This window comes from Microcebus murinus, chromosome 22 (assembly GCF_040939455.1).
Source record: "Microcebus murinus isolate Inina chromosome 22, M.murinus_Inina_mat1.0, whole genome shotgun sequence".
NCBI lineage: Eukaryota > Metazoa > Chordata > Mammalia > Primates > Cheirogaleidae > Microcebus > Microcebus murinus.
The window spans coordinates 1,293,537-1,306,325 of record NC_134125.1 but is presented as its reverse complement, the minus strand read 5'-3'; the positions used below and the strand labels follow the sequence as shown (position 1 = coordinate 1,306,325).

The 12,789-nt window shown below is 53.4% G+C and overlaps 1 protein-coding gene across 1 annotated transcript; it reads left to right on the top strand.

Moving 5' to 3' along the window:
* Nucleotides 1-9,027: 9,027 nt before the first annotated feature.
* On the top strand, nucleotides 9,028-12,553 carry RAN (RAN, member RAS oncogene family). The gene is made up of 7 exons (XM_012767028.3): nucleotides 9,028-9,162; nucleotides 9,586-9,631; nucleotides 9,877-9,961; nucleotides 10,071-10,196; nucleotides 11,376-11,563; nucleotides 11,895-12,065; nucleotides 12,158-12,553. Exons 2-7 carry the CDS (start codon nucleotides 9,596-9,598, stop codon nucleotides 12,200-12,202), a joined length of 651 nt encoding a protein of 216 aa, XP_012622482.1. The 5' UTR covers nucleotides 9,028-9,162; nucleotides 9,586-9,595; the 3' UTR covers nucleotides 12,203-12,553.
* Nucleotides 12,554-12,789: the final 236 nt, after the last annotated feature.

Here is a 12,789-nt window from a genome sequence, read left to right as displayed (position 1 = left end):
CGCCTCATCTGCACAAACGCTGGAGTGGTTGAACAAGGCTCATCTTGAATAACAAAAGACACTCCTCCCACCACCCGCTCGCAGGAAATTCCAAGGATTGCAGCGGCTCTGGGTCAGGAACCTAGAGAGGACCTGACAGTTCCTATGTCACCCTTTCCCAGTCCCTGCCCCCACCTGTGACCCATTAGCACCGTAGTTACAAGCTTACAGGTGTCATGTGCTCGCTCTCTCTTTCTTTCTTTCTTTCTTTCTTTCTTTCTTTCTTTCTTTCTTTCTTTCTTTCTTTCTTTCTTTCTTTCTCTTTTTCTTTCTTTCTCTTTTTCTTTTTCTTTTTGTTGAGACAGAGTCTCACTCCGTTGCCCGGGCTAGAGTGCCATGGCATCCGCCTAGCTCACAGCAATCTCCAACTCCTGGGCTCAAGCGATCCTCCTGCCTCAGCCTCCGGAGTATCTGGGACTACAGGCATGCGACACCACGCCCGGCTAATTTTTTCTATATATTTTTAGTTGGCCAATTAATTTCTTTCTAGTTTTAGTAGAGACGGGGGTCTCACTCTTGCTCAGAGCTGGTTTTGAACTCCTGACCTTGAGCGATCCACCCGCCTCGGCCTCCCAGAGTGCTGGGATTACAGGCGTGAGCCACCGCTCCTGGCCTTGTGCTGTTTCTTATATGTTGTCCTCCTCCAGAATGCAGGGGCCGGACTCTTTCTGCTTTGCTCACAATTACCTTCAACACCTAGGATTGCTGCCCAGCAACGCAGGAGGTATTTAATAGTTGTTGGATGAATGAATGAAAAGGTGGCTGGGCACGGTGGTTCACACCTGTAATCCTAGCACTCTGGTAGGCTGAGGCGGGCGGATCACTCAAGGTCAGGAGTTCAAAACCAGCCTGAGCGAGACCCTGTCTCTACCAAAAATAGAAAGAAATTAATTGACCAACTAAAAATATATATATACAAAAAATTAGCCGGGCATGGTGGCGCATGCCTGTAGTCCCAGCTACTCGGGAGGCTGAGGCAGTAGGATTGCTGAGCCCAGGAGATTGAGGTTGCTGTGAGCTAGGCTGACGCCACGGCACTCACTCTAGCCCAGGCAACAGAGTGAGACTCTGTCTCAAAAAAAAAAAAAAAAAGAAAAAAGAAAAGGTGACACTGCGAAATCTGCTCAGGACATTTATCCATTCAAAAGGCAACCTTGGCTGGGTGCAGTGGTTCACGCCTGTAATCCCAGCACTCTAGGAAGCCAAGGGAGGAGGATCCCTTGAGGCCAGGGGTTTGAGACCAGCCTAGGCAAGAGTGAGACCCCGTCTTTACTAAAAATAGAAAAATTAGCCAGGCATGGTGGTGCATGCCTGTAGTCCCAGCTAGTTGGGAGGCCGAGGTAGGGGGATTGCTTGAGCCCAGGAGTTTGAGGTTGCTGTGAGGTTGCTGTGATCATGCCCCTGCACTCTACCCAGGGCCACAGAGTGAGACTCTGAAACAAAACCAAACACGGAGACAGTACTTTGTCTTAAATTAAAAAAAAAAAAAAAAAAATTGGCTAGGCGTGGCAGTCCACGCCTGTAGTCCTGTTAGGCAGGGGCCAAATCTGCAGGAGGCAGATACAGGCCAGGAGGGTGGTTCCCAGCTACTTGGGAGGCCATGGAAGGAGGATCCCTTGAACTCAGGAGTTTGAGGTTACAGTGAGCAATGATGATGCCACTGCCCTGCAGCAAGGGTGGCAGAGCCAGAGCTTGTCTCTAAAAAAAATTTTTTTTTTTTTTTTAGGTAAACCTTATTACTGTAGTGGGTGAGTTACAGCAGACTGCAAGTTGATGAACTTCACATTCTTCATATGGAGAACGAGTGAATGGGTCAGATCGCTCACAGGGCGATTTTAATGAGTGCTCACCCTGTGCTCCTACGTGGCCCTCTGACCCATCCGGCCTCACGGCACCCCTGGGAGAAGCCCTGTGGGTATCACTAATTCAAGGTCTTAAGCAGAAGGTGTTTTTTTTTCAGACAGAGTCTCGTTCTGTCGCCCGGGCTAGAGTGTCGTGGTGTCATCCTAGCTCACAGCAACCTCAAACTCCTGAGCTCAAGTGATCCTCCTGCCTCAGCCTCCCGAGTGGCTGGGACTACAGGCATGTGCCACCATGCCTGGCTAATTTTCTCTTTATAATTTTAGTTGTCCAGCTAATTTCTTTCTATTTCTTTAGTAGAGACAGTTTCTCGCTCTTGCTCAGGCTGGTCTTGAACTCCTGAGCTCAAAGGATCTCTCTGCCTGCCTCTGCCTCCCAGAGTGCTGGGACGACAGGCGTGAGCCACCGCGCCGGGCCAAGCAGCAGGTTTTGAACAGCTCGCCAGGGTGACACTTCTGGTCAGCAGCAGAGTTTGGATTCAAACCCAGCAAGGTTCCTGCTTTTTAAAAAATTCTATGATTCTAAATTAATTTCTTTTTAGTGGACTTAATGAAATAGTAAGGAAAATAAAATTTAAGTCTATATTCAAATTCACAGCCCTAAAGAAATGAGAATTATCAGTTGACCGTAGGCATGTTTATTCTGCTCATAAATCCAAGTCTGGGTTAGGACTCATTTCTGTCTTCTCCGGGTCCTGCATACAGAACGCACATTTAAGTGCCTATGAAGCTGTGATGGGATTGGAAATGCAGTCGCTGTGTTTAATGCATCCTGATGCCAAGTTCAGAAGTAGGCTACCCTTTTAACGATGGGGCTGAATGCATTACCCGGAGGTAGCGTTCGAAATACGATGTCACATGCTTGTGTCAGTTTCCTGTGGCCACTGTCACAAACTCAGCGGCTGGAAGCAACGCAAATGTATTTATCTTACAGCTGTGGGGGCCAGAGGCCAGGCAGGGCAGCAGAGGATGGAAGGCAGGGCTGCGCGCTTCCTGGGAGGGCTGGGGGAGAAGCCGGCCCTTCCCTTTTCCAGCCTCTGGGGAGACCCACGCTCCATCTGCGGAGCCATTCCGGAGCCTTCTTGAACACCATGTCTTCTTCTCTGGCCAAAGCCAGGAACAGGCTCCACTTTTTTTTTTTTTTCTGAGACAAGAGTCTCGCTTTGTTGCCCAGGCTAGAGTGAGTGCCGTGGCGTCAGCCTAGCTCACAGCAACCTCACACTCCTGGGCTCAAGCGATCCTCCTGCCTCAGCCTCCCAAGTAGCTGGGACCACAGGCATGTGCCACCATGCCCGGCTAATTTTTTCTATGTGTATATATTAGTTGGCCAATTAATATCTTTCTATTTATATTAGAGACGGGGTCTCGCTGTTGCTCAGGCTGGTTTCGAACTCCTGATCTCAAGCAATCCGCCCGCCTCGGCCTCCCAGAGTGTTGGGATTACAGGCGTGAGTCACCGCGCCCGGCCACAGGCTCCACTTTTAAGGATTCAAGTGATTAGATCCAGTCCATGCGGATAATCCAGGATGACCTCCCCATCTGAAAAGCCAAACCCTTAATCACATCTGCAAACCCTCGCCACGTTGGTGCCAACTCACAGGTCAAAACTATATGTTGAGGCCGGGTGCGGTGGCTCACGCCTGTAATCCTAGCACTCTGGGAGGCCGAGGCGGGAGGATCGCTCAAGGTCAGGAGTTCGAGGCCAGCCTGAGCAACAGCGAGACCCCGTCTCCACTATAAATAGAAAGAAATTAATTGGCCAACTAATATATATAGAAAAAATTAGCCAGGCATGGTGGCGCATGCCTATAGTCCCAGCTACTCGGGAGGCTGAGGCAGGAGGATCCCTTGAGCCCAGGAGTTTGAGGTTGCTATGAGCGAGGCTGATGCCATGGCACTCACTCTAGCTTGGGCAACAAAGTGAGACTCTGTCTCAAAAAAAAAAAAAAAGAAGAAGAAGAAAAAAAGAAATTAATTGGCCAACTAATATATATAGAAAAAAATGAGCCGGGCATGGTGGCGCATGCCTGTAGTCCCAGCTACTCGGAGGCCGAGGCAGGAGGATCACTTGAGCCCAGGAGTCTGAGGTTGCTGTGAGCAAGGCTGACGCCACAGCACTCACTCGAGCCCAGGCAACAGAGCGAGACTCTGTCTATAAATAAATAAATAGACAAACAAACAAACAAATAAATAAATAAGTAAAATAACCAGGGGCCATTTGGAGTGGCCCCAGCTTCTAGCTGGAATGTTTCTCTCCAGGGGAATAATTACTGGAGTCATGAGAGAGAGCTATGGGCTATCACCTGATTGGCGGGAGTGGGAGGATCTCATAAAGCTGCTCTTTTTGCCTCTTGATCCGCCAAGTCATTGCCAACTGTGATGGGGTCATGGTCCCGTGGGCGTTCTCTGCAATGTGTCGCCACCGCCGCCTGTGGTAGGCGAGCCGCTTGCAAGAGCTTAAGAACAGGCTGGGGCCCCGGCGCAGTGGCTCACGCCTGTCATCCCAGCACTCTGGGAGGCCGAGGCGGGCAGATGGTTGGAGCTCAGGAGTTCGAGACCAGCCTGAAGAAGAGCGAGACCCCACCTCTAACCCCAAATAGAAAGAAATCAACTGGCCAACTAAAAATATATAGAAAAAATGAGCCCGGCTCGGTGGCGCATGCCTGTAGTCCCAGCTACTCGGGAGGCTGAGGCAGGAGGATCGCTTGAGCCCAGGAGATTGAGGTTGCTGTGAGCAAGGCTGACGCCACGGCACTCACTCTAGCCTGGGCGACAGAGTGAGACTCTGGCTCAAAAATAAATAAATAAGAGGCGCGTTGGTTATTGGGGAGCCCTTTGTGGCGCGGACACCTCGCTCTTCCCACACAGGAGCAGGTGACGGTGGGATGTGACAGGCGTGTTTGGAGTCCATATAAAGGTCGGCTGTTGCGTTCTCTTGAGTATCAGGGCCCTGATTGTGGCCACTCAGCCTTTTGAGAGGACGCTCCTAGCGGGAGTGACCCACTTTCCATGATGTTTCCCTGGGAGGCTATGGCACACCCCGCCCTCCTCCATTTTTCACACGTACAGGAACCACCATCTACCGGCCTGGGGTAAGTGGAATTAGGTATGGGCTGTTGAGAGAAATTAGGAAAACTCGGAATCTTATAATCCAGCACCTCTGTGCAAGAATGCATGGAAGGGGCCGGGGGCAGTGGCTCACGCTTGTAATCTCAGCACTCTGGGAGGCCGAGACGGGCGGATTGCTCGAGGTCAGGAGTTCGAAACCAGCCTGAGCAAGAGCGAGACCCCGTCTCTACTATAAATGGAAAGGAATTAATTGGCCAACTAATATATATAGAAAAAATGAGCCGGGCACGGTGGTGCATGCCTGTAGTCCCAGCTACTCGGGAGGCTGAGGCAGGAGGATGGCTTGAGCCCTGGAGATTGAGGTTGCTGTGAGCTGGGCTGACGCCACAGCACTCACTCTAGCCTGGGCAACAGAATGAGACTCTCTCTCAAAAAAAAAAAAAAAAAAGAATGCATGGAAGGACGGTGAGAGGTGGGTGAGAGAGTGGCAGGTTTAAAGGAGGGCTTTGGCAAGAGATCTATGCGGAGATTCTACGGAGAGTAGATGCAGTCGTTGAACACGAGGAGAAGACCTCAGGGTTTGCAGGGCCGGGGTGAGAGATGAGCAAGGGAGGGAGAGGATGGGCAGTGACGGGCTGTCCAAAGTGAGTTTCTCACTCTCCCTGCTACAGATGAGGCTCTCAGGCAGGCTGGCTGGCCCCTGATAGCTCTGTCCAGCTGTTTGGACAAGCATGCTATGGTCTGAGCGTCTGTGCTCAGATTCCTACTGCTACACCTTGTCTCCCATCGGTATACAGCTGGAAAGGGCGGGAGACGTCGGGAAGTGACTACTACTTACAGTAGGATCTAAGGGTTCATTGAGACCCCCTTTGGTTGCTTGATACAGGGGTTGAGCCAGGATGCTGAAATTAGGGACCCAGATACGAAAACATCCGGATAAACCTAGAAAAGAGCGGAGCCCTCTCTCACTGGAGGTAGGAGATAGGGATGCAATAAGATCTTTTTCTATATATTTTGTAGTTGGCCAATTAATTTCTATTTTTAGTAGAGACAGGGGTCTCACTCTTGCTCAGGCTCGTCTCAAACTCCAAAGCTCAATCGATCCTCCTGCCTTGGCCTCCCAGAGTGCTGGGATTACAGGCCTGAGCCGCCACACCCGGCAAGGTGTGTACCTATCTAGACAGGTAACTGGGGTAGGAAATCTGTGCCTTTTGTGGACACACAAAAGGCCTTTCTCCGCCAAAAAACTGAGGAGTTGTATAGTATGTTGGCGGGAAACGGCTTCCGTGGGACTACATAATAGCAAGTCATCTACACATCATAAGAGGACAGACAGGGAGAGGTTTACTTGGGTTAGGCCAGAGGCTAATGCCTGTCCAAAGAGGTGGGGGCTGTCCCTAAATCTCTGGGGGAGTACAGTTCAACAGAGCTGTGAGTTTGGAGTCTGGGTCAGTCCATGCGAACATGTCCTGGGAGTCCGGGTGCAGTGGGATCGTGAAAAGGGCATCTTTTAGGTCTAGCACTGTGTCGTGGGTAGTGGTGGTTGGAATGAAAGGATACCATAGTGCAAGGGTTAGGGACCACTGGGTGGATGGGTCTTACTGCCAGGTTAATGAGTCTGAAATCCTAGGCAAGGAGGTAAGATCCATCCAGCTTTTTTTTTTTTTTTTTTTTACCAGATTAGGGGTGTATAGGGGAAGTCTGTAGGATGAAGCAAGCCTTGGAAGGAAAGGCGAGTAATGATGGGTTTTAGTCCCCAAAGGCCTTGTAAAGGCATTGTGCCTGGCGAGGAAACCGGGAAAGGTGTTTTATTTATTTATTTATTTTGGAGACAGAGTCTCGCTTTGTTGCCGAGGCTAGAGTAAGTGCCGTGGGGTCAGCCTAGCTCACAGCAACCTCAAACTCCTGGGCTCAAGTGATCCTCCTGCCTCAGCCTCCCGAGTAGCTGGGACTACAGGCATGTGCCACCATGCCCGGCTAATTTTTTCTATATATATTAGTTGGCCAATTAATTTCTATTTGTAGTAGAGACGGGGGTCTCGCTCTTGCTCAGGCTGGTTTCGAACTCCTGACCTTGAGCAATGCACAAACCTCGGCCACTCAGAGTGCTAGGATTACAGGCGTGAGCAACCGCGCCCAGTGAGAAGGGTGTTTTAAATGTACCTGGCTGGAGGCTGGGCTTGGTAGCTCACACCTGTAATCCCAGCACTCTGGGAGACCAAGGCAGGATTCCTTGACGTCAGGAGTTTGAAACCAGCCTGAGCAAGAGCGGAGACCTCATCTCTACTAAAAATAGAGAATTTAGTCAAGAACGGGGGAACCTGCCTGTAGTCCCTGCTACTCCAGAGGCTGAGTCAGGAGGACCATTAAGCTCAGGAGTTTGAGGTTGCTGTGAGCTAGGCTGACTCCATATGCATGTATAAATGAACGAATGAAGTTATTTGGATAGATAAGGGAATGGCAGGTGGCAATCGAGGGGGTTGAAATGGCCCACGTTCGGCCCGCTGGAGTTACTATCTAACTCATGGTGTGGCCAGGCCCCATCACAGTAAAAGATAAGCCGTTTTGGCTGGACCTCAACAGCCAGACGCAGTGATTTGTGATTTCAGAGTAGGCACCCCAAGCGGGTAGTTTTGGGAGGTGTGGGCTGAGAGCTCCCCACATTCCTGGAAAGAGCAGGGGTCACCCGGACCCAATTCCGCACACTCCTGGGGTCCCTGAGACAAGAGAGTAGCACGGGTGCCCCAGAGTCCAGCGGGGCCCCGGGCAGAAGGGCTGCGAGGGTGTCGGGACCGCCCGGGGACTTCCCACTTGGAAATGAGAGTGAGAGTGGGAACGAGCAGGTCCCTATCCCACCTCTTCATCTACCTGGGTCCTCTGCACGTTTCCAGGTATCGCCCCCAGCAGCCCGCAGATGCAGGACCCTATGCCCAAGGCCAGGTTTATATTTCTACTCTTGGGCCAGCGCCAGCCCACGGAGCTCTCTGGGGCAGGGGGCTGCGACCTGCAAGTGTGCGACCTGTGTGTGTGTCGCTCAGGCTTCGTCCCCCCCCCCTTCTGCTCCGAGAACCCTGCACTTCCCGACAGTGACAGTGACGTGAGAGGAGCCCCGCCCCGTCTGCACCCCCGCCCCTTGACCTGCACCCCTGCCCCTCCCCTGCCGGCCACCCCTTGACCTGCACCTCTCCCTCTCCCCTGTATTCCTCTCACCTGGACCCCTCCCCCTCACTTTCACCCTTCTCTCTTTGCCCTCCGCCCCCTCACCTGCACCCCTGCCCCTCACCTGCACCCCTCTCCCTCTTTGCCCGCCGCCCCCTCCCCTGCACCCCTCTCCCTCCCCTGCACCCCTTTCCCTCCCCTCCCCTGCACCCCTTTCCCTCCCCCTCCCCTGCACCCCTCCCCCTCCCCTCTCCCTCACCTGCACCCCTCCACCTCCCCTCTCCCTCCCCTGCACCCCTTCCCCTCCCCTCTCCCTCCCATGCACCCCTCTCCCTCTTTGCCCGCCGCCCCCCTGCAGGACGCGCCCAGGCGGCGACCCCCGACGCGGAGGCGGGCGGGCTTTGTGACCCTCCGGCAGGGGCCGCCCCGGCGTGCGGACCCGGCTGTGGAGACACCGGGACGCGGACTGGACGCAGGAGGCCCCGCTTAGGACTCGTTCATTCATTCGTTGACTCATTCATTCCTCCAGCGCACACGCCCGCGCCTCCTGAGCTCAGCTCGGGCCGCCGCCCGGGACAGAGCCGCGCGGAGCCCGCCCAGGCCCGGCCCCTGGCGCGGAAGGAAGCGCAGCCGCTCCCGCCCGACCCCGCCCGGGCCCAAGCCAGCCCGGAGCCCGCCCATCCGCCGGCGCATGCGCGCCCGGGAGCCCGCCCTGGGACCCGGCGCACGTGGCTCCGCAGGCCGGCGTGCGTGCGCGCGCCCGGCTCGTCCTCCCACGTGGCCCGCGGCACCGCCCGCCCAGACCTACGTGCGGGGCCGGCTTGGTGCGGCCGCCGGAGTCAGGCTGCGTGCGTGCGCGCGCGCGCGGGGCCACGTGAGCCGGCGCCGCGCCGTGGCCCCGCCCCGCGCCGTGGCCCCGCCCCGCGCCGGCCCCGCCCTGCGCGCGCGCCGGCGTCGGCTGCGTCTCCGGCGTTTGAATTGCGCTTCCGCCATCTTCCCAGCCTCAGTCGGACGGGCGCGGAGACGCTTCTGGAAGGTAGCGGCGGCCGCTGGCCGGGCCCGGCCGGGGGCGGCGGGGTGGCGGCGGCGGGTGCGGGGCGCGGGGGGCCCGAGCGGGGCGGCGGGGTGGCCGGGGGGCGGCGGCGGCGAGGGCGAGCGCGGCCGAGGCCGGGCGGGGGCCGGGGCGGGCCTGGGGACGGGCGCCCGCCCTGCCGCCCCGCCATCCCGCCGCGCCGGCCTCGGCCTGGGCCCCGCGTCCGCCCCGCACCCGCCGGCCGCCCCGCCGCCGCCGGCCGCCCGGTGGCCCCGGGCCTGCCCGCGCGCCGGCCGCCGCCATGGCGCCGCGTCGGGCGGGCGGCCTTTGTGGGGCGGGCACGTGGGGCGCGGGGGGCGCGGGCGGGCCCGCCATGTGGCCCGCGGCCTGCCCGGCCCGCCGCCCGACGCGCGCTCTCCTCCGCAGGAACGCCGCGATGGCCGCCCAGGGAGAGCCGCAGGTCCAGTTCAAGGTAGGCAGCCCTGCGGGGCGCGGGGCCCGCGTGGACGCGGCTCCCGGGCCCGCGGATCGCGGGGTGCGGGGCGGGCGCCGCGAGGCCCGGGGCACGTACGAGGGGTAGCCGGGCCCCGGGCCCCGTCCTTCGCTTTGGGGGCCTAAAGCTGCGGGAAATGGTGGTCCCGAGCCCGTCTGCGGGCCCCGTGACTGCGGGGGAGGGGTTCGGAAGATGCGGAACGTTTCGGGGTCACTTCCCGGCAGCTCGTGTTGGTTGGCGACGGCGGCACCGGCAAGACCACGTTCGTGAAGCGCCACTTGACCGGCGAGTTCGAGAAGAAGTATGTAGGTACGTGCGTGCGGGAGAGCCGGGTCGCGGGCGCCCGCGAGGCGCGGACCGGCCGGCTCCGCCGGTGGGGAGTTGGTCTCCACCGACGGGGAACGTGTTCCCGTTGCAGCCACCCTGGGAGTCGAGGTCCACCCGCTCGTGTTCCACACCAACAGAGGGCCCATCAAGTTCAACGTGTGGGACACCGCCGGCCAGGAGAAGTTCGGGGGGCTGAGGGACGGCTACTACATCCAAGGTGCGTCCCAGCGGGTCCCGCCCCGGTTCCCCGAGGTCGTTTAGACACGGCCAGGTCCGCTGCGGCAGGCTGCGCGCCTGAATGCCCGCTGTGACGGAGGCGGTGTGGCTTTTGAGTTAAAAGACGTGCTGCTTTTGCGGGGCTGACCACCGTTTGGGCGGAGGAGATTTCAGTGAAAGTTGACTTGTGTCGTGTGTTGGCGTGCTGGCTGGCCCTGGTTTTGAATACACGCTGTATGGCTCACACTGGGACTCAGGAAGGCCCCGCACCTTGGAACAGTGACAGTAATGTCAAAGCCGGTGGGGGTGCAGTTTCAGTGTTTGGAGATGGAGGTTTAGGTAGGTATATGCTGGAGGTGATAGGGAATACATGCTTTGATCACATGCTAAACCAGAAGAGGTAGCTGTTGTCCACCTCTCAAGGGTTACGCATAGAAGCCCCGCGGATTTCTTACTGTTTGTACTAAGTTTCACACAATGTTTTTTTCAGAGGGCTTGTTAGAAAATTGACAAAGGAAGTGAATGTTTATTATGTCACACATAAAGGTGAATAAAGTTATCTTCTGGGATCTCACTTTCTCAATGAAAAATTACCGTGAATCCTTCCTTTTGCTTTCATTCAGCATATACAAATAAAAAATTTTTTACCTCCCCACATTTTTTAGTAAGAAAGTTGTGTTGCACTGTACATATTTTGTGGTGAGTTGCCTAATTAGTTGTAGCATAGCTATCCCTACAGGTAAACGTAGACTTGATCTGGATTTTTTTTTAAATAGAGGTGTGCTCCCTGGTGTATTCACCCTTTTAAAGAATGTATTTCCAGGCCTCACACTCAGAATATGGGAGGTGGATTCTCTGGAATGGTGATGGAATGGTGATGTATCATTAAAATACTTTAGATGCTTTTTGAGGATGAGGTGTGTTGATGTATTTCAGGGGAAGAGATTTGAAAGGGTAAGCTGGTTTTTCAAGATGTTTTGAAAAGAAATTGTGAGCTATGTTGTGTGTTACAATAACTCAACACTGAGAGTTGGAATAGACCTTGAGATACTGGGGAAGAGATCTAGGTGACCCAGAGTGAGGTCTGAGACTAATTGAGTCCTAGCCCATGGTTCATCCATTGTTCATCCATGTCACGATCTCCTAGGTTTGTACTAACTACCATACATTTTTATTATAGCCCAGTGTGCCATCATAATGTTTGATGTAACATCAAGAGTTACTTACAAGAATGTGCCTAACTGGCATCGAGATCTGGTACGAGTATGTGAAAACATCCCCATTGTGTTGTGTGGCAACAAAGTGGATATTAAGGACAGGAAAGTGAAGGCAAAATCGATTGTCTTCCACCGAAAGAAGAATCTTCAGGTATGTTAAAAAATTAAAGCTTCTTATTTACTTAATTACGATTGATTCTTAGAGAAGATGATGTATATAAGTAGATAGGACTACAAAGTTTATTGTTCATTTATATGTATGGATTGAAAAAGTTTTATCTTTTAGCTTCAAATGTCTTTAGAATGATCATTGTTTCATTAACGGATTCATATTTTTTTTTCTTTTGTTTTTCTTTTATTCTTCCCAAAGTAAATTCCATGGATTCATATTTTAATTGAAAGAATTTTATGTTTTAGCTTGGAATGTCTTCAGAATAATCATTGTTTTATTAACAGATTAATTTTACTTTTGTTTTAAACAGTACTACGACATTTCTGCCAAAAGTAATTACAACTTTGAAAAGCCCTTCCTCTGGCTTGCTAGAAAGCTCATTGGAGACCCTAACTTGGAGTTCGTTGCCATGCCTGCTCTCGCCCCACCAGAGGTTGTCATGGACCCGGCCTTGGCAGCGCAGTATGAGCACGACTTAGAGGTATCACGTCCGCTTTGCTAAGGAGTTGGGTTTGCCTTGTTCTCTTGCTGTGGTTTTAATTTGGAGTGTCACCGTTTTCCATCTTTCTCCAGGTGGCCCAGACAACCGCTCTCCCGGATGAGGACGATGATCTGTGAGATGAAGCTGGAGCCCAGCGTCAGAAGTCTAGTTTTATAGGCTGTCCTGTGATGTCAGCGGTGCAGCGTGTGTGCCACTTTATTATCTAGCTAAATGGAACATGTGCTTCATCTGTGTGATGCTGAAGGAGATGAATGGGCTTCGGAGTGAATGGCAGTTAAAAAAATACCTTCATTGTTTGGACCTGCATATTTAGCTGTTCTGGAACGCAGTTGATTCCTCCTTGAGTTTCAAATATAAGACTGCTACAGTCACATCACAATGTTTAGTGGTGAAATCCTGTTTGTTAACTGTCCTTCCCATTCCTTTTCGTTTAGAATCAGAATAAAGTTGTATTTCAAATATCTAAAGCAAGTGAGCTCATCCCTTGTTTATAAGCATTTTAAAACCACTAAAATAGGGAAGTTTATGCCATGTTAATATTAAAATTTATTGATTTCATATAGTTTGAAATCTGTTAGGTGAATTTCTCCCTAGGGTCTACTTTTTATTTTTTTGTATATTTGAATCATGTCACAAACTGGATATGGCGGGCCAACAGGAGTATTCTATTTAAGAGTTACGTGGTTGTAAATATTGTTAGTCC